The sequence below is a fragment of the Microtus ochrogaster genome, chromosome 5 (genome assembly GCF_000317375.1).
Source record: "Microtus ochrogaster isolate Prairie Vole_2 chromosome 5, MicOch1.0, whole genome shotgun sequence".
Taxonomy (NCBI): domain Eukaryota; kingdom Metazoa; phylum Chordata; class Mammalia; order Rodentia; family Cricetidae; genus Microtus; species Microtus ochrogaster.
The window spans coordinates 45,114,705-45,133,451 of record NC_022012.1 but is presented as its reverse complement, the minus strand read 5'-3'; the positions used below and the strand labels follow the sequence as shown (position 1 = coordinate 45,133,451).

At 45.0% G+C, this 18,747-nt stretch overlaps 1 protein-coding gene across 4 annotated transcripts in view; it reads right to left on the bottom strand.

Moving 5' to 3' along the window:
• Positions 1 to 746: 746 nt before the first annotated feature.
• Alg9 (ALG9, alpha-1,2-mannosyltransferase) overlaps positions 747 to 18,747 on the bottom strand; it is a 63,504-nt gene continuing 45,503 nt past the window's right edge. For 2 of the 4 annotated variants that reach the window (XM_013346320.2, XM_026779359.1), the window contains exons 15-16: positions 2,672 to 2,790; positions 748 to 2,409 (exon numbers count right to left, since the gene is read on the bottom strand). In XM_013346320.2, the coding sequence (XP_013201774.1) occupies positions 2,363 to 2,409; positions 2,672 to 2,790 (166 nt within the window). In that variant the 3' untranslated portion in view covers positions 748 to 2,362. Of the gene's footprint in view, positions 2,410 to 2,578; positions 2,791 to 18,747 lie in introns of those variants that run through there. The other 2 variants (XR_003376954.1, XM_005347325.2) reach the window with 2 other exon arrangements.

Here is an 18,747-nt window from a genome sequence, read left to right as displayed (position 1 = left end):
AGTCTGGATTTGCCAAGTCTCCCTACTACCTTATCCTGCCCACAAAGGAGATTATGGATCACGTGTGAGCTCCATCCTCAGCAGCAACATCTACACGTGTGGACCTTACTCTAAGGACCGAGCAGAGGGGTGTGCACAGCGGTGCTTGGCAGAGATGTGAGACTGCCCATGACACCCTTCTTCTTCCCAGGGGAAGCTAACCAACCCCCAAGTGTTGAGAGGTACCTGGCATAGTGTCCACAATGTCCTGTGCCCTCACCAGAAACAGATGGAGAAAGCCAGCGTGGGGTTTTCAAAGGAACTGGAACCGACAATCCCAAGAGAGCTCTATGCCAACTTGGCCTTTATAATTTATAATTGGCTACTTTATAAATTAAGTTCTCACTGAGCTGACTGTGTGTACATGTGTGAGTGCACGCACATGCGTACGTAGAGGCCTAGGTTCACGTCAGGCACCTGTGGAGGATCGTTACGTTTGTTTCAGACATGCAAGATGATCAAATAGCTCAACTCTGTACCATTTTGGGGGGTGTTTGCATATGTTAAGAACTGAACCCTGGGGGGGCTGGAGAGATGGCTCAGTGGTTAAAAGCACTGGCTGCTCTTCCAGAGGTCCTGAGTTCAATTCCCAGCAACCACATGGTGGCTCACAACCATCCGTAATGAGATTTGGTGCCCTCTTCTGGCCTGCAGGCATACATGGAGGCAGAATGTTGTATACATAATTAATATATAAATAAATCTTTAAAAAAAAAAAGGAACTGAACCCTGGGTCTTCCACACAGTAAACATGCGAACAACACTCTGAACCCCATCATCGACTCTTCTGTGCATCCTACAGGGCCTCGGCTTCTGAGATAGATAGGCTTCACTGCAGTTCTGGTCTTCAGATCACACCCCACTGTTTGCCTTGGAAAGTGGTGATCAGGTGCTGAGAACAGAATTTCAGGGACCATGCGCACAGTAGGGCTGTGGTCTATTCTTCCTGTGCAGCTGTCATTCTGTATGTCTGAACCTGCTGCCTCACCTCTGCTTCATCAACTCCAATCGGTATTCTTTCAGAGGGGGAACCCCCAAGAGTAAATATTTTCATTTAACTACTTATTTTTCTGTCCTCTTTATTCTTTTATTGAGACTAATTCACATTAGAAAGTTACTTTCCTTAAAAAGAAAAAAAAAGGAAACAGGAAAATGGAAACCTTGAAAATCAGATCTACCCTCTGCACTACTAGAACCTGTCACCCTTAAAGGAAATAAGGCACCTGTAACATGGCCCACAGGGACAACAAGAAGCCTGTATGCAGAAGATCCTGTGGGTTATAGAGTCAGGACCTTCCTACCGAGGTCTGGCAATACCACAAAGCACTGCTAAGTGAGGTGTCACCCACAGGCTCCAAAGGACTCAAAGAACTGTACCTAACATCTTCCTTAAAACAGAAATTGGCAAAACAAACGTGGCCTGTGGTCAATCTAATCCTCCTCCCAAGTCGTGTTTCATAGGTGGAGGAGAGGCATGGATAGTCTGAGAACGTGAGAAGTCAGACAGCCTGGATTCGACACCCAGGCCTATGACTTCCTGCCCACACATATGACAAGAGACAAGCCACTTCTCCTGTCCCCCTCATCTGCTTCCTCTTCTGTGAAGTGGGTCCTCGCAGTGGCTGGGGATCAAATGAGACACTGAGGAAATGTCTTACACATTGTGCCGTATTGAAAGGGAAGGGGAACTAACAGGCAGCCTTTGGTAGTCCTTACCACCGCCTATGCAACTAGACGTGCCTGCTCAAGGACACCTTGCAGCAGAATTGAAGTGTGGGTGCTATATATACACACTGTCCTTTTCATTTCACCAGGGCTGTCATTTTACACAAAGGAATTCTCAATGTCCGCAAAATGGCCTCAAGCTACTTTAAAATATGATGTCACCCAACTCTACTGATATACTTCTCTCCAAAGATGCCCAATATAGTTGTACAGAGTCTAGGATTCAAGATATATCATGCTGAAACTTTTTTTAAAATCTTAAAACCCTTCACAAATAGCCATATGATTATTATTGATTTTAAAGAAAATAAAATGAAAATTAGAGGCATCATAAATAATAAGATTAGGTCACAGTTCTTCAGTGGTCGCCTTTTTCCTGAGCTCCCAGGCCAGGGTTGCAGTCCTGCAATGCGTCTTGCGGGAGGTGAAAGGACATGTCACTTGGCGACTAGGCTGTGCTTTTCAGCACTCGGATTTGAACAAGGTCTGCTAGGAGCTGCCAAACAGCTTTGGTGGAGAAACCAGGTACCCTAAAGAAGGCTTGCTAGTTCCCAGACGCCAGGCCAGAGTGTGCAGAACTGCTAGCACACACAGCCAGTCAAGGGCTCTCAGCTCTTCTGGGAGCGGCTTCTGCTCTCCTCCACTCTAGAAAATAATTGAAGAGAGAAAACAATTGACAAGTGGAGCAATGCATCTCCCCAGGCGCTCGGGACTCTGCCTATCTGCAGAAAGCTCACATGCAGAACACACAGGGGCAGGAAGTGTGTGACTCTGCCAGACGTGATGAGTTCAGAGCACCCAGAATCTGGCATTCTTGTCAGGTGACCTTTATTACGAGCGTTACAGCTCAGTGGAACCACTAGTCAACGTGATGGCTGTCCGCTGGAGCCATGGGGCTGTTGCTAACCTCCACTTTTCTTCCTGCTTTGCTTTGCTTTCCGAGGCTTAAGGATGGTGTAGTTCACATACACTGTATACTGATCCGACAGGAAGGGGACATAGAATGCCCGAAATAGCTTTGAAGACCTGGAAGAGAAGAGAAAGGAGAGGTAGGAATCTCATCATTTTACTAACGGCTCTGAAAAGAGTTTAAAAAAAAAACCAAGGTTACCTCAATGCTTATATTTTATATAAATACGGAAAAAATCTACTATTCAGATACCAGAGCATGATAATTGACCTTGTTACTCATGTCCCCCAAAAAAGTATGTTGCCCTAATAAACAGCCTTTCAAGAGCTATGGGTCTGCATTTTGCATTTGAACGTGACACACAAAAGTTCTAGGGCATACAAAGTTCTAAGTAATATTTGCACCTAAACAATTACAGAAATGCAAAATGTTCAAACAATCCTGGCTCCCTAGAGAGACGAGGAAAACCGTGTCCTGGGACCCCATGCGGTGCTGCAGCAGTGCCTCAACCGAGGCTAGTCTACACACAAGCTCTTGCTGGCACAATATGTTCTGGAAAATTCTCATGACTGAAGTATGAGAACTGGAAACAATCTACCAGGGGGTTTTGAAGCATGTAAGTGATTTTGTTTTCCATTTGTTTATTCTATGTGATAAATCTATGAGAAAGGTGACCGTGACATTCCTGTCTCAGAGCTCAGGATCATGCAGATTAAGCAGCTTGTTCAAGTTCATTGTAATAACTGATAAGAACCTCATTCAAGAGCCTCATCCATGCTTATGCTTAATTCTCGAGTCTACAAGCTTAACCATTATGGCTTATCTTGCAGCCTATGGATTTCTCCTTTCCTGGAAGAGGGTAATGACAGCTTCAAATACATCAAGTATTACTTCCTGGTTGAGTTCTTCAGTCTGAAAATCCCAGCTGGCCCGGTTACTGATACCGGAAACGAGATAGCTGAAGGTGTCCGCGGCCAGTCCTTTTCCAGACTCTAAACTTGTAAATGTCATGTCGACGTGGCATTTGCACTGGCAGCCTACCTCTGGGCTTGGCAGACTCCTGTGATGCCTGCACACACAATGATATTGCACTTGGCAAACACCCCTCTTAGAGAGACTTCCCGACTGAGAGGCTGGCAGTGCCCTGTGCTCTACAGAGATGCAGTTCACTCTGGAGCCAACAGCTTGGATAGAGAAAAGAGGTGGAGAGGAGAGGGGCAGATAAAGCAGGACTCTTGGGAGCAGACGAACAGGAAGAGGATGCATCTGTCCCAGACAAAAGACGTTCATTTCCTCCTTTTGCTCACAACACACAGAAAAGGTGATGTCTAACACCTTTCAGATCAGTGGCCATTCCAGATTAACACAGTCATACACTCTCCAGTGGACTCAAGCCCTCGGTGTGACCTCAGGGTCTGCAGAGCCAGCTGTGGTGTCTTCCTTCTGGAGCAGCTCATGCGGTTTCAGCACAGAATGAACCGCTGGAGGCATTTCTATCTGCTTTTGGCCTCCACTGAACACTGTTCAGAATCCTGACTTCAAAATTTCCATCTCTAATGGCCTTAAGAAAAAGTGGCACAGGAAGACACTCCACAATTCCAAGACAAATCAGATACACACAGAGATGTGAAGTGTACAGCAGATGTCCAATGGCAATGAAACTGATGGCAGAAACAAATTTCACTCTATGATCTTTGGTGACAGTAGACCAGATGAATGTCCTCAAATTCAAGAACTGCTGAGCTGGGCCAGCACCTCCTGCCAAGCCTGGTAACCTGAGGTTGATCCCCAGAACCCACATGGTGGAAGAAGGGAACACACTCAAAGTTCTCCTCTGACGTTCCCACGTGCGTTCCTTCCTCCCAGAACACACAGAATACATAATAAATGTGATTTTAAAAAAATTGAACAGTAAATAATATATTCCTAACACAAAAAGAAGCGCATACTCTCTGCCCAGTTAGGCTTTACCAGGAAAGATGTTGTCATGCAGTATTTGCAGCACGACCTTGGATGGCTTCTGTTACAATAAAAAGACACACCTATCCTTTCATTTTCCATGATGCTGTGTGTAAACTGTATTTGGTATAGTTTACAGGGGAAGGTATACAATAATGACAGAGGAACACAGATGACAAAGACATTTGAAAATTATTGGCTAGCCAGATGGTGGTGGTGCACACCTTTACCTCCAGCACTCAGAAGGTAGAGGCAGGAGGATCTCTGCAAGTTTGAAGTCAGCCTGGCCTACAAAGTAATCTATAGTCAGGGCTACACAGAGAAACCCTGTCTCAGAAAAAGAAAATCATTGATTACTCTACTCTAGATACCAAAAAAAAAAAAAAAAAAAAACCACCCAAAACTTTGAATTAGGAAACAAAGCAGCTCTGTGAATCACCAAAGGTTCCACACAAAACATCCAAGTGCTATTTTTGATGCTGCAAGAATGAGAAGAACTAGGAGCAATGCTAAGCCAGACCTGAAACCACAATCAGCCTTTCAGAAAGGATGCATCGGGTTCACGCACAACAGCTAATGAGCAGTTAGCTGTAATTTGAGACACATCCATTTCAGGGGTAACACATTATGTGTGTGCGCTCCCAACAAGGACAATGTAGAATAAAAATTCAGAATATATGGCCAAGTGTGGTAGCACGCACACTTCATTCCAGCACTTGAGAGGCAAAGGCAGAAAGTGTTCTGTGAGTTCAAGTCCAGTCCAGTCTACATATCAAGATCCAAGACAGAATTATATGGTTATACCCTGTCTCAAATAAAACATATCAAAAGAAGTAAAAAAATTAAAATTTAAAAAAAGAAATAAAACACAATAAAAAAAACCCTAGTATGTGTGTATATACATGTTATGTGTGCGTGTGTGTGTTTACCCATAACCAAAAGAATGTGGAAAAGTTACTTCATGTATTATATATTTTAAAAGACTTTTTATGTCCACAAGTATTTCCCTACATGTATGTGCATCATGTGCAAGTCTGGTGCCCAAACAGGCCCGAATAAGGCATTGGAACTAGAGTTACAGACAGCTGTGAGCCAGGTCCTCTGTAAGAGCAGCAAGCACTCGTAACCAATGAGTCACCGCTCCAGCTCCCATTTATTTTATTTTCAAATGAGTTCTTCATTTCATTCCTATTCCTAGTTTTGTAAATAATTTATAAGATAACTAGTGAACAAAAACAGACAGGGTCTACTGGACCAAAGACAATGGATGCTGGTGATGATTTTCCTGCCGTGCTGACAGATGACACCACAGAGCCCCACAGACTTCAGAACACTATCCTGGCTGCATACAGATACCATAATGTACCATCACCAAAAGTACTGGGTTAGACTGAAATGGAAGACCCACTACTCATTACTGTAGGGTTTAAAAGGCGAGCTGAAACAACAGAAAAATAGAAGAGATTGAGACAAAATATCTGTAATCTATACAACAGAGGACTGCTATGTAGAGTATACGAGCTGACCCTACAACTCAGGGAGACAAACGACTCAATAGGAAAAGACCACAAAGTACATGAACAGCGAAGAGAAGTGCAAATGGCTAATGTGATGTGACAAAATGAAGCCTGGACATTAATTCACTAGCCAGGCTCGCAAAAGCTGTGAAGTCTGACGGTATCAAACCCTGGCACAGAATAGGAAACAAATATGTCAGTGCAAGTAAAGTCTACACAGCCAAGTGGACGTGCAGAATCAGTTAAAACAAACTGTGCATCACGGTATATAGGGGCTGTTATTACAATGCTCATTTACTTTTTTCCTTCACAAGTAATTTACTTTGTCTTCTGATTTTTATACCAGAAAATTTCAAACAGATAAAGAGGCAAAATATGTTACTTATAACACTTAAAAGGAATGGAAAATTTTGTCTCAAATTTAGAAAAAAATTACTTTTTCATTTTGTTTTGCTTTGCTTTATTTTTTGAGACGGAGTTCCTCTATGTAGCCCCAGCTGTCCAAGAATTTGCTTTGTAGACCAGGCTGGCCTCAAACTCACAGAAATCCACCTGCCTCTGCATCCGAATGCTGGGACACCGAAAGGTGTGTGCCACCACTGTTCTGATACATTTTCATTTTTTTATTAATTAATTAATTAATTTATTAAAGATTTCTGCCTCCTCCCCGCCACCGCCTCCCATTTCCCTCCCCCTCTCCCAATCTAGTCCCCCTTCCTCATCAGCCCGAAGGGCAGTCAGGGTTCCCTGCCTTGTGGGAAATCCAAGGACCACCCACCTCCTTCCAGGTCTAGTAAGGTGAGCATCCAAACTGCCTAGGCTCCCATAAAGCCAGTACGTGCAGTAGGATCAAAACCCATTGCCATTGTTCTTGAGTTCTCAGTAGTTCTCACTGTCCGCTATGTTAAGCGAGTCCGGTTTTATCCCATGCTTTTTCAGACCCAGGCCAGCTGGCTTTGGTGAGTTCCCGATGATAGAACATCCCCATTGTCTCAGTGTGTGGGTGCTTCCCTTGCGGTCCTGAGTTCCTTGCTCGAGCTCTCTCTCCTTCTGTTCCTGATTTGGACCTTGGGATTTTAGTCCGGTGCTCCAATGTGGGTCTCTGTCTGTGTCTCCTTTCATCGCCTGATGAAGGTTAATATCCAGAAGGATGACTATAGTGTGGCGGTTTCTCAGGAAATTCGAGATCAACCTACCCCTGGACCCAGCAATACCACTCTTGGGAATATACCCAAGAGATGCCCTATCATACAACAAAAGTATATGCTCAACTATGTTCATAGCAGCATTGTTTGTAATAGCCAGAACCTGGAAACAACCTAGATACACTTCAATGGAAGAATGGATAAAGAAAGTATGGAATATATACATATTAGAGTACTACTCAGCAGTAAAAAACAAGGACTTCTTGAATTTTGCATGCAAATGGACGGAAATAGAAAACACTATCCTGAGTGAGGTAAGCCAGACCCAAAAAGAGGAACATGGGATGTACTCACTCATACATTTTCATTTTTAAAGAGTGTCTCACTGTGCAGCCCTGGCTGGCCTGGAACTCAGATCTACCTGCCTTGGCCTGAGATTAAAGGTGTGCACCACCATGCTCCACTTGGAAAACCTCAAATTCTTAAAAAGCTAAACAAATAAAAACAACCAATATGTATGAAGATTTACATGCTTGCCACATAGACACAGTCTTTTCTCAATGGGCTAATGGCCTAGTTGAATTCATTCGTATCTGTTGTTCTTTTACTCTTTGGCTCTCTTTTGGGGAGTCCACAACCCAACTTCCACGGGGTCTTATTCTTATTTATAAATGCCTGCCTTTTTTTTTTTTTTTTTTTTTTTTTTTTGTGGTGGTGGTGGTTTTTCAAGACAGGGTTTCTCTGTGTAGCTTTGGTGCTGGAACTAGCTCTTGTAGACCAGACTGGCCTCAAACTCACAGAGATCCAACTGTCTCTGCCCCCCCAAGTGCTGGGATTAAAGGCATGTATCACCACCATCTGGCTTTCTTTTCTTATTTCTGTATATCTTACTTTCACTCTTCCTCTGTGACTGGCTGGCTGCTGGTGGCCCCCAGCATCCTCTCCTTGATCCCTCTTGCTCTTCCTTTTTCTCCCAGATTTCTCCTATTTATTCTCTCTGCCTGCCAACCTGCCTATCCTTTCTCCTGCCTTGCAATGGCCGTTCAGCTCTTTATTAGACCAATCAGGTGTTTTAGACAGGCCAATTAACACACAGCTTCACAGAGTTAAACAAACACAACATAAAAGAATGCAACACCTATTTGCATCATTAAACAAATGTAACACATCTCAAGATAATATTTTACAACATATCTGAATAAGATGACGTAACCATAACGAAACACATTTACTATTAAAGCACCAATGCACAATTCAAAGTGATAATATATACATTCAGAAAAGAAGTCGAACTCTGAGAACTGGGTGGAATGGAAGATGCACTCAGTACACATCTTTCCATCTCGTAGTCACCTGGCTGGAGGCTGCGTGGTCATCGGAGAACTCTGGTGACCCTTCTACTTCCTCTGGCTCAGTGTTCAGTCAGTCCTTTTCATTATATTCTTCACAATCTGTATGTACTTACTTGTTAACTTGTTGAGTGTGCCTTTACCTCACATATAGATTCATGGACCAAGTATGTCTTACCTATGATACATGCCTGGTACTACTGTATGATGAACAGAATACATACTGGAAGGATGGCTAGGTAGGTGGAGGACAGACAAATAGATAAAGGAAGTAGGCAAAGGACATTATAAAAATGAGGTCACACATCACCAAGCACTATCAGGTGCCGGCTTAAATAAATGCAGGAATACAGAGATGGGTAACAGGCAATTCCTACTCCCAAGGTTCAAGAAGCTGTGGTTTGGGATAATCATCCTGTCAAGGACAAACGTGAAGTGAACCAAGAGACACCCCAATTCTGCCCTGTGCAGAGCCCCTGGAAAACTAACACTGAATTCTAAACATGGCATTCAAGCAAGGCCCCTTTTTTAGAGAAGGCTGAGCACAAAACTGTGTAAAAGTGGGGGACCAGCATAAGGAGAAAGCCGGAGAGTCAGAGAGGATCCTCTGAGAACACAGGGCTCCTCTCCTGCACTCTGCTGTGATCTCTGACACAGAGCCACCAGCCAAGCGCTGGCAGAGGTGAGGCAGAAGCTAGCAGCAGAGGATGCATGCCCACCTCTGACCTGGGACGGGAAGAAGTCTATGGTTGTCTGATGCTGGTTTTTAGAACAAATTAGCTGTAGTCCTCCCATCTGACATAACTGCTGTTCTACAACTCTTCCTCCTTTCTTTTGCTTTGACGTTGAAAGGAGGGAATCCCTGATTATATTTGTTTCTTAACCATTAGTAGCTGTAGCAGCTCTAACAGTTAAGGAAGATCAGAAAGACTTGTTATATTTTATTGTTTCTGAAAAAAGGGAAATTAGATTTATATAACAGAAGAAGCTAAGCACTGGAAGACTGAGTCTGTACTCACTCACTTCTGTGGGAACATGCGTCATCACAAGCTAGGACAAAAGAAAAACCTATCAAAGCCAGTATCACAAGGCCTGTAATGAAATGAAACGCCACCGGTGTGACCTGAAAGAACACGGGCATGCAACTGGGGAGACACAAGATACATGTCACCATCACAGAAACCCAGACACTCGGCCCCAGGAGGAAAGTCTCTTAAGCAATTCAGGCATGGAACAGACTTGGACACAGCAACTGCCTGAGCAGCACGATTAGCTGACAGCTCAGAATACATCCTGTTTCAATAACCAGCCCATTTACTGGGGCTTGGGAGCATTCTGCTATGGAGACATTTGCTGGCATCAACGGAAGACAGTCAGCTAGTCCCTGACATCACCAGGCGCAGGCGCAAATGGAAATCCTGGGTCAATCTGTCAGCTTTAAAAGAAAACCTTCTGGTACTCTGGTTTCCCCTCCTATTTTTAACTATCTGTCCACCCACCTGCCCCTCATCTATCCAGTCATTCATCCACCTGCATCCAAACATTAAAATCACGTTTAGCCTTGCCGGTTCAGCCCCACTAGGCACTTTCTAGAGCTGCCCCTTGCTCCTTCTCTTCCATGCACATTTCAGTGAGATCCTACAGTCCAACCACAGTTCTCCCTCCTACCCCATCTCACTTCCCATCCATTCCTCCCAATGGGCAAGGGTTCCCATGGGGAGCCAGCAAAGTCTGGCACATTAAGTTGGGGCAGGACCAGCTGTCCCACTGCATTAAAGCTAAGCATGGCATCCCACCATAGGGATGGGCTCCAACAAGCTAGCTCGTGTACCAGGGATAGATCCTAGTCCTACTGCCAGAGGCCCTTCAGATAGTCCAAGCTTTACCACTGTCGCCCATATATGGAAGGCCTAGTTTGGGCCCATGGAGGATCCACAGTTGTCGGTCTAGAGTTCATGAGTCTCCATGAGCTTGGTTCTGTATCTGTCAGTGCAGAACTGGCCCTTCAAAGTACCTTCAGTTCTAAAGAGACTCTGAGAGATTGAAGCATCAGTCACAGAGCCTGTATGGGTCTGCACTAGGTTATGCATATGTTATATATGTATATATAATGTGTTGTGTATATGTTATGGTCATGTAGCTTGGTGCTCTTGTGGGGCTCCTTATATTGGGGGTATCTATGATGTTTTTGCCTACTCCTGAAACAGGGTTTGGCATAGTCTTACTGTAACTTGTTAAGCTATGTTCAGTTGATATCCCTGGGAAGCCTGCTCTTTTCTGAAGGGAAATGGAGGAGTGTATCTGGGGATGGAGGTGGGGGATGGGAGGAGTGAAGGGAAGGGAAACCACATCAGGATGAATGGATGAGAGAATAATAAGAGACAGAGAATCTGAGCTCCTTTAAGATTCAGTCATAATCAACCTACCAACCCTCTGAGCAATTCTAATGTTCAAAAGGCTGGTGTTGGGCAAAAACAAGAGTGCTTATTAATGTAGCCTCGCAGGACATGGGTGAGGGCCACTGCTCTGCAGTCAGTGATACTGCAGAGATGACTAGCGTCTCTGCCCTGAGAGTGCACACGGGAATAACGGTTAACATGCTGCACTTGCTGCAAGGCTGCACCTGCAGCTTTTAGACTGTACCACAGGAAACACGATTCTGCAAATCAAAGAGTATGCCACCCTCAAATCAGATGACCTAATCTGCTTCCCTAGCATCTAAGGTTCATCTTCCCTCCCCCCCCCAAACATCTTAGTCCTAAAGTCATGAGGCAGAGTAGAGCAAAGCAGGAACTTACATGGTATGGGTGGAAGAAAGGAGGGCGCTATGGTGCCCATGGGATGGTAGGTGCACGTGTTGCAGAAGGGGTCCATGTTAATGAAGAAAATGTTATTCTAGGAGCTCAAACAACCTTTTCAAGTGACAGTTCACGCAGAACTTGCCAAGTCATGGCCATCTCTGTGACTTAAGGTGCAGGCCATGTAGTTACAGTAACCTACAAAGACCCATGATACGGCATGATCAGAAAGTCTGCCAAAGCACAGACGGGAACCACAGCACCGTGACATAGGCACACAGTGCATCATGCCGCTGATGTGTACAACATCTGGCATAACATCACAGCCTCTGCACCAGTCACCTTTAGCCAGGATTCAGAACAGCAGAGTTGAGAAAGACTTGTTATTAGGCAACTGGACACTTGTGACCTTCAGCCCCAAGGGTTGGGGGGAAGTGTCTTCACCAGTCTTCCCCATCTGGGAGCCATAGAGAGATGGAGGTAGTACCACTCTGGTAGGAAGAGCACACAACGGTGCTATTAGAGTCTCTACCCTTGTCTGGACTTCATCCATGTGGCAGAAGAACAACGGAAGCCATGTCAAGAAAAAGGCTCTGGCAAGCTTTAAAGGTCTGAAATAAACAATGAGTATACTTTGTCTCAACAACTTTTATTTCATTAAGTGCAAGCTTCTGACAAGATCCTTATCTCACCTCCTTTCCTTTCCACTGCTGCATAAATCCAGAGCCAGAGATGGCGCAGCAGTTAAGAGCACTTGCTGCCCTTGGGGAGCATCCATATCAGGTGGCTCACAGCTACCCTAACTCATGGTGCACATACATATATGTGCAGGCATTCACATGTGAAATAAAAATTACAAATAAGCCTTTCTTAAAAGAATGTAAACCCCACCAAATAGTATCGTTAAGGCCCCACAATGCGCTGAGAGTCGTAAAGGAGGGAGAACAAAGACTGATGATGCCGGTCGCTCGCTCGGTCTACTAGCTTGAAGCAAGGCTGTCCCGAAGCACTGTGTCTCTTCAAACTGAGCACTAGCAGTGAGGAGATGTGGAAATGGTTTTTCCAGAGAGTTCACTCCACAACAACAGAAAGCAGAGCTCTCTGAACTCACAAGGGATAAAAAGGTTCTTTTTACTCTTCCTAAAGGTCAGCAGATTTCAATGGTCGAGGAACGGAATAAGATATCAGGCAACATGTAATGTCTTCTGAAGCCAAATCTGGCCTAGAGTAGCTGCTATGTCCATGAAGGTCTTGAAAGTGTCTGGGAAAGGATGAGGCAGGTGGATAAGGACGATGGAGAGGAAGGAGAGGCAGCAGGCAAAAGCTGACAGAGAATCAGACTGTGAGAGCAGTAAGCTGATAAGGGAGTGGAAGAGCACACCAACTCTGCTCTTCCTGTTTCCCAGCATCCTTGGCGTCGAGGAGAGAGGCAAGGTCATCACCGTGACTAGCACAGAGGGAGAAGGCAGGAGCCCATCACTTATTGCTCAGGAGGAAGAACTGATTCTTCCAAAGGACCAGACACCATCTGAAGCATGACAGCCGTTGGCCAGCAGATTCTGTCATGGGTGCGGTCTCCTTCCCACCTGGGTATAAAAGGGGCAAAGGCCCGTGGGGCTGCCTTTTTTTTTTCTTGTAAGAAACCTTTGGATTGAAAACTTTAGAAGGAGAATGGCATTTTAAAGGCTGTGATTTTCTAACATGTCCATAGATTTTTTGATTCTTCTGTCATAATAAAATAATCCTAATCTCCATCAGCTGGGCATGGGCTGTGGCTTCCCACTACCACCATGAAGAGGGAGAAGTGACACTGTCTGGCTTCTTGGAATGGAAATGGAAAAGTCACAGGAAGGTAGGCATTCTGGGTGGCAGCCTCAGCTGGGATCTGGGCAAACGCTAGTCTCAGCTGCCAGGTGTGTGAATGAGAAAACCTCTGGGACGCCTCCAGTCTCCGTTACTGTCTGATGGCCGATGCAAAAGACATCCTGAGGAAGAAAGAGCTAAGCGAGCCAGCAGTGCTTTAAGAATGGGTGATTGTTACACTATTACTAGGCCATAGCTTCCAACTGCCCTACCTTCACAACCCTAACTCCAGCAACCTTAGTTTACAGAAATGAATAGTTCCATCTATGCTGGCACCCATCAACAAGACCACCCTCCTACACACAACACAAAGGGATATATGTATACAGGTGGGATAGTTTCAGGCCTCAGAGCTGCTGGATTCACTTCTTGGAAGATAATAAAAGGTCATGCAGTCTACAGAAATTCTCTAGATTAGCCCAAGTTCAGGGCCCTGTACTGGGCACTGAAAGAACAAAGCAGCAAATATTATCATGCACTCCCTACCTGGCTACAACTGAGGTCCTTCGACTCCACCCTGTTAGCTGCTGTTTTAAGCTGCCTTGGTTCCTCAGCTGTAATTACATCTGCAAGAGTTTGAAAGCCTGTCTAAGTTCTTCCCAACTGTCTCAACCCTCCAATCATGCAGGCCTAGAACCCAGGTAGATGGTGCTCCAAAGTGGGAGGAGTCATGTGTGGGAGCACACAACACACCGAGACAGAAGGGCCAACGAGGAGCCTCTGCTGCTGGAGAATGCTGCACAGACAGGAACAGGGCCTTAAGACAGTTTCCAAAGCTCACAACTGACCCACTGTTCATGATGCCAACAACCTGGACAGGCTTTCCCACCAGGTTCCCACAGCCCCACCCTCACTACCACACGAGCTGTTAATTTATTCCAGCTCTCTCCCATCAGTCCTCTCAGGGGACTCTTAGAGGAGGCATTACATCCGCCCACTTGTCAAGATATTCTGTACATGCGGGAACTGTGCCCTGGTTCGAAGAAAGGAAAATTCCCTCTTGTTTCACGATGTAGTATGAGCTGGCCATTCAATATTAAATCTCCACTCTTTATGGCTGAGGCTAGAGAGAGAGTTCAACAGTTAACAGCACAGGTTGCTTTTCTAGAGGACCTGGGTCCAATCCCCAGTACCCACATGGCAGCTCACAACCATCTTTAACTCCAGTTCCAGGGGACTGACACCCTCTTCTGGCCTCGGAGGGCACCAGGCTCTTGAGTGATTTAGAGACAAACATGTAGGAAAAACACTATAGAAGTAAAGTAAAAACAAAACAGTTTTAAGTGTTACTGCCAACTAGATTGGATCCATCTCCTCCGAGTCTGATAGTCCTTCTAAAAGCAGTCAGACCCTACTGTGCTGATGTGGGAGGTGATGTATGCTGTGAGTATGTTTTATTGCCATTGGTTAATAAAGAAGCTGCTTTCGGCCAATGGCTTAATAGAGTAAAGCCAGGCTAAAAGAGATATAGAGAGAGAGTAGGGGGAGTTGGTGAGAAGCCATGGAGTCATCAGCTGGAACCTTGCCAGTAGGCCACAAGCCTCATAGCAATATAAAATAATAGAAATGGGTTAATTTAAGATATAAGAGCTAGCTAGCAATATGCTTAACTGATTGGCTAAGCAGTGGTTTAAATAATATAATTTCTGTGTGATTATTTCAAGTCAGGGTGGTTGGGAAACAAACTAGCAGCCTTCCCCAACACTGTGACAAGCTTAAAGTCAGGAAGTCAGGGAGAACCAGTACCAGTGCACAGCTGCAGTTCTAGGCTGGTCACTGGAGGCTTCGGCTACTGGACCCGAGGTCTGGAGGCCTCAGCAAAGCAGACAAATGATTTAGGACAAGAGAACAAGGATACAGGCTGCCATGCTCCCAACAGCTTCATTTAGTGCATCTCCTGCGTCCAGCAGCCAAGCCCTGCCTTACTTACCAACCCACGGAGAATGGGTGTCTTCACGGTCACTGGTGCCCCAATCACAAAAATGTCCCAATAATCTTTAAGCTGCTTGGCTCTTGCAAAGACTCTCCAGTTAACATTCTCTCATGAGTGTGTTTTTTTTTCATTGGCAAATTATCCTGCTTGCTTCTCTCCGTTTCAGAGAGCTGAGGCCCTATTTAGACTATGTCAGCAAGGAATGTCAGCAAAATGCATCAAGTAAACTGCACAAATCTACAGAGAAACGTACCGACAGTAGGATCGGGAGCTGCAGAACTTGCTCAAAGGTCTGACTTGCTGGAACACTTCCTAAGCTCACAGCACTTTTGCTCGTTCTCACCTTACCCTACAAACGTAGAAAACACCCTTGCTTTCCAGATGTGGAGGCACTGACAGCAAGCAGCCAGGATTAAAGTCCCAGGTCCTCCGACTCCACGCTCTCACTATACCCCACGTCTCTGTGAGAACCTGACCTCTTTCATTCACAAGTCAGTGGGTTTTCTTTCTTTCTCAATGTACTATCTGGAAAATCTACCCCATACACAAGTTATAAAGAATAAAAACCCCCTGGGAGCAGTGGTCCATGCCTTTAATGCCAGCACTCCAGAGCAGAGGCAGGTGGCCAGCCTGGTCTACATAGTGAGTTCCATGATAGCTAGAGCTATATAGTGTGACCCCCATCTCTAAAAAATAAAAATAAAAACAAAAGTGAAGCCCCCTGAAGGCATCCAGCGGACAGGAAGGTTGCTTAGGTCTGCTGTTCCTCAGAGATGAAGCTCTTCCCTAGCCTGAGTCTCGCTGTCACCGCTTTCTCAGCACGGTAAGATCTAGCCCAAATCTCGACCAGGCAGGAGTAGGCACTGTGAAGCACACGCACTGAGGACTCTGACGCCGCCACTGCTGCTTCCCTCTTCCAGCAAGCTCCTCCACTCACAACTGCCACCCTTCACCATCTCTCACCCCCTCAATGCCCTTCCCAGCTCACTTGTTATCAAATTAAAGTCATGACTACTAATTAGAAGATTCCTCACGTATGACTTTCGGTCTCCCATGCGCTGCTGTGGCTTCTTAACCACGATCAACCCCACATGTGTTTATAGCGTCATTATTCGTACTGCCCCAAAGTGGAAAAAGTCCAAGAGTCTATCAGCAAGAAGAAGGAATGAACAACAGAAAGGAACATGTTCAGCAATAACCAAGGACAAGGGCTGGTACCTTTGATCGTCTGAATGAACCTCAAGAACATGCTGAACAAAAAGAAGCTGTATCAGTTCCCTTTCTGTTTCTGCCACAAACTCCAAACTCCCATAAACGACGGGCGGAAGGAAGCTCCTTTCGGCTCATGGTGTCAGGGGTAGAGCTGTAAAGGCAGCAGCATTACTGCTGAGCTGGCAGATCAGCCCAGAAAGAAGAGGACACCAAGTGTAACTGGGACGAGACTGTAACTCTCAAAGGCCACCCCTGTTGGTTCCAGAGTATTATTTTCAGGTGTGTGCCTTTTGTTTATGCTGCATTAACTCTGTGAAGCTGTGACTCTTTGCCTGGCTGAAAAACCTGATGGTCTAATAAAGAGCTGAATGACCAATAGCAAGGCAGGAGAAAGGACAGACAGGGCAAGCAGAGAGTATAAATAGAAGAACCAAGGAAAGGGGACCAAGAGAAAAAGGGGAGGACGACAGGGGCCGGCCACCCAGCCAGCCACCGAGTAAGAGTGAAAGTAAGACAGACAGAAGTAAGAGAGAGATAAAAGCCCAGAGGCAAAAGGCAGTCGGGGTAATTTAAGTTGAGAAAAGCTGCAAGAAGCAAGCCAAGCGAAGGCTAGGCACTCATAACTAAGAATAAGTCTTTACGTGTGATTTATTTGGGAGCTAGGTGGTGCCCCCCTAAAAAGCTAAAAGAGCAAAAGAGTAAAACATCCAACAGCACGACCTCAGCATGCTTCCTCCAGCGAGGCTCGACCTCAGAAGGTCCCAAACCTCCACAAACAGTGCCACCAACTGGGGACCAAACGTTCAAATTTGAACCTATGGGTGACTTTTCTCATACAGACCGTCATGGAAACCAAACACAAACTACACATATTATATGATCCCACTTATAACAAACGGCCAAAAATTCAAACCTATAAATATAAAAAAAATATGAGTTGGGGCTGGCAAGGTAACATACAATTGTGGTTATATAATTTGGCATGTAAATTATACTCCAATAAAGTTCTTTTTTTTAAAAAAATGGTTAATTGCCTTACTAGTTGGCTACAATCTATACATAATTGAAGAAGAAAACGGTCATTGAACTGGCAAGATGGCTCAGCAGGTACAGGTGCTTGACACCAAGTCTGAAAACCCAAGTTCAATCCCCAGGACTCACACGGTAGGAGAGAAAATAATTGTTAAGATGAACTTTATTAAAATTGAAATATTTGCTTTTTGTAAAAAAACATTATCAAGAAAACAAGAAGAACAGGACACATTTAATTAAAAATGAGTCAAAAGAGCCAGGTAATGGTGAAACACATCTTTAATCCCAGCACTCAGGAGGCAGAGGCAGGCAGATCTCTGTCAGTTTAAGGCCAACCTGGTCTACAAAGTGAGTTCTAGAACAGCCAGGGCTACACAGAGAAACCTGCCTAGAAAAAAAAAACCTAGCAAACAAAAAAGTCAAGGGAGCTAGAGGGTTGGCTCGATGGCAGAGCACTTGTCTAGCAACCATAGGCCCTGGGTTCAAATTCCTGAGCTGGAAAAAAGGAAGGAGGAGGCAAGGAAGGAAGGAAGGAAGGAAGGAAGGAAGGAAGGAAGGAAGGAAGGAAGGAAGGAAGGACAGGAAGGCAAGCAGGCCCCAAAGACTTTAAAAACACCTCATCCAAACAGACTTACAGATGACAAATAGCCATATAAGAAGATGTTCCACACCAAATATCACTAGAGAAAAATAAACTAAAGCCACATCAAGATACATACTACGGTCCCTACCACAAGCAGGCAAATCCTCACTCTCTGCGGGTAGGAATGCAGAACGGCAGCTTCCTACAAAGCTAAACATGCTCACACTGTACAGTTCACCAGTTACACTGTTCAATACTGACCCAAAGAGGAAGAAAACTCACATGCCAGTGGGTATTTATGAAAACTGAGTAGCCTTGATCTGATCGTTTGAAATTTTCCAAGAGCCACACCATTAACTTGTTTCTTAAACAAATCATGTAAAATTACCACAGGGCTGGAGAGACAGCTTGGCAGTTAAGAGCAATGCTGTTCTTCCAGAGAACCCAGGTTTGATTCCCAGCACCCACATCAGGTAGCTCACCGCTAGCTGCCTGTAAGTCTAGCTTCAGAGGCTCCAAGGCCTCTGGCCTCTGTGGACACCACCCTCACCCCCACATCTGATTGAAAATCAAATATTTTTTAAAAAAATTTACCAACAAGGCATATGTATAAAGAATATATGAAACATAAATGAATTTTGTGAGTAGACCTGGATCCTGTCCCTAAGATATCTTATTATAT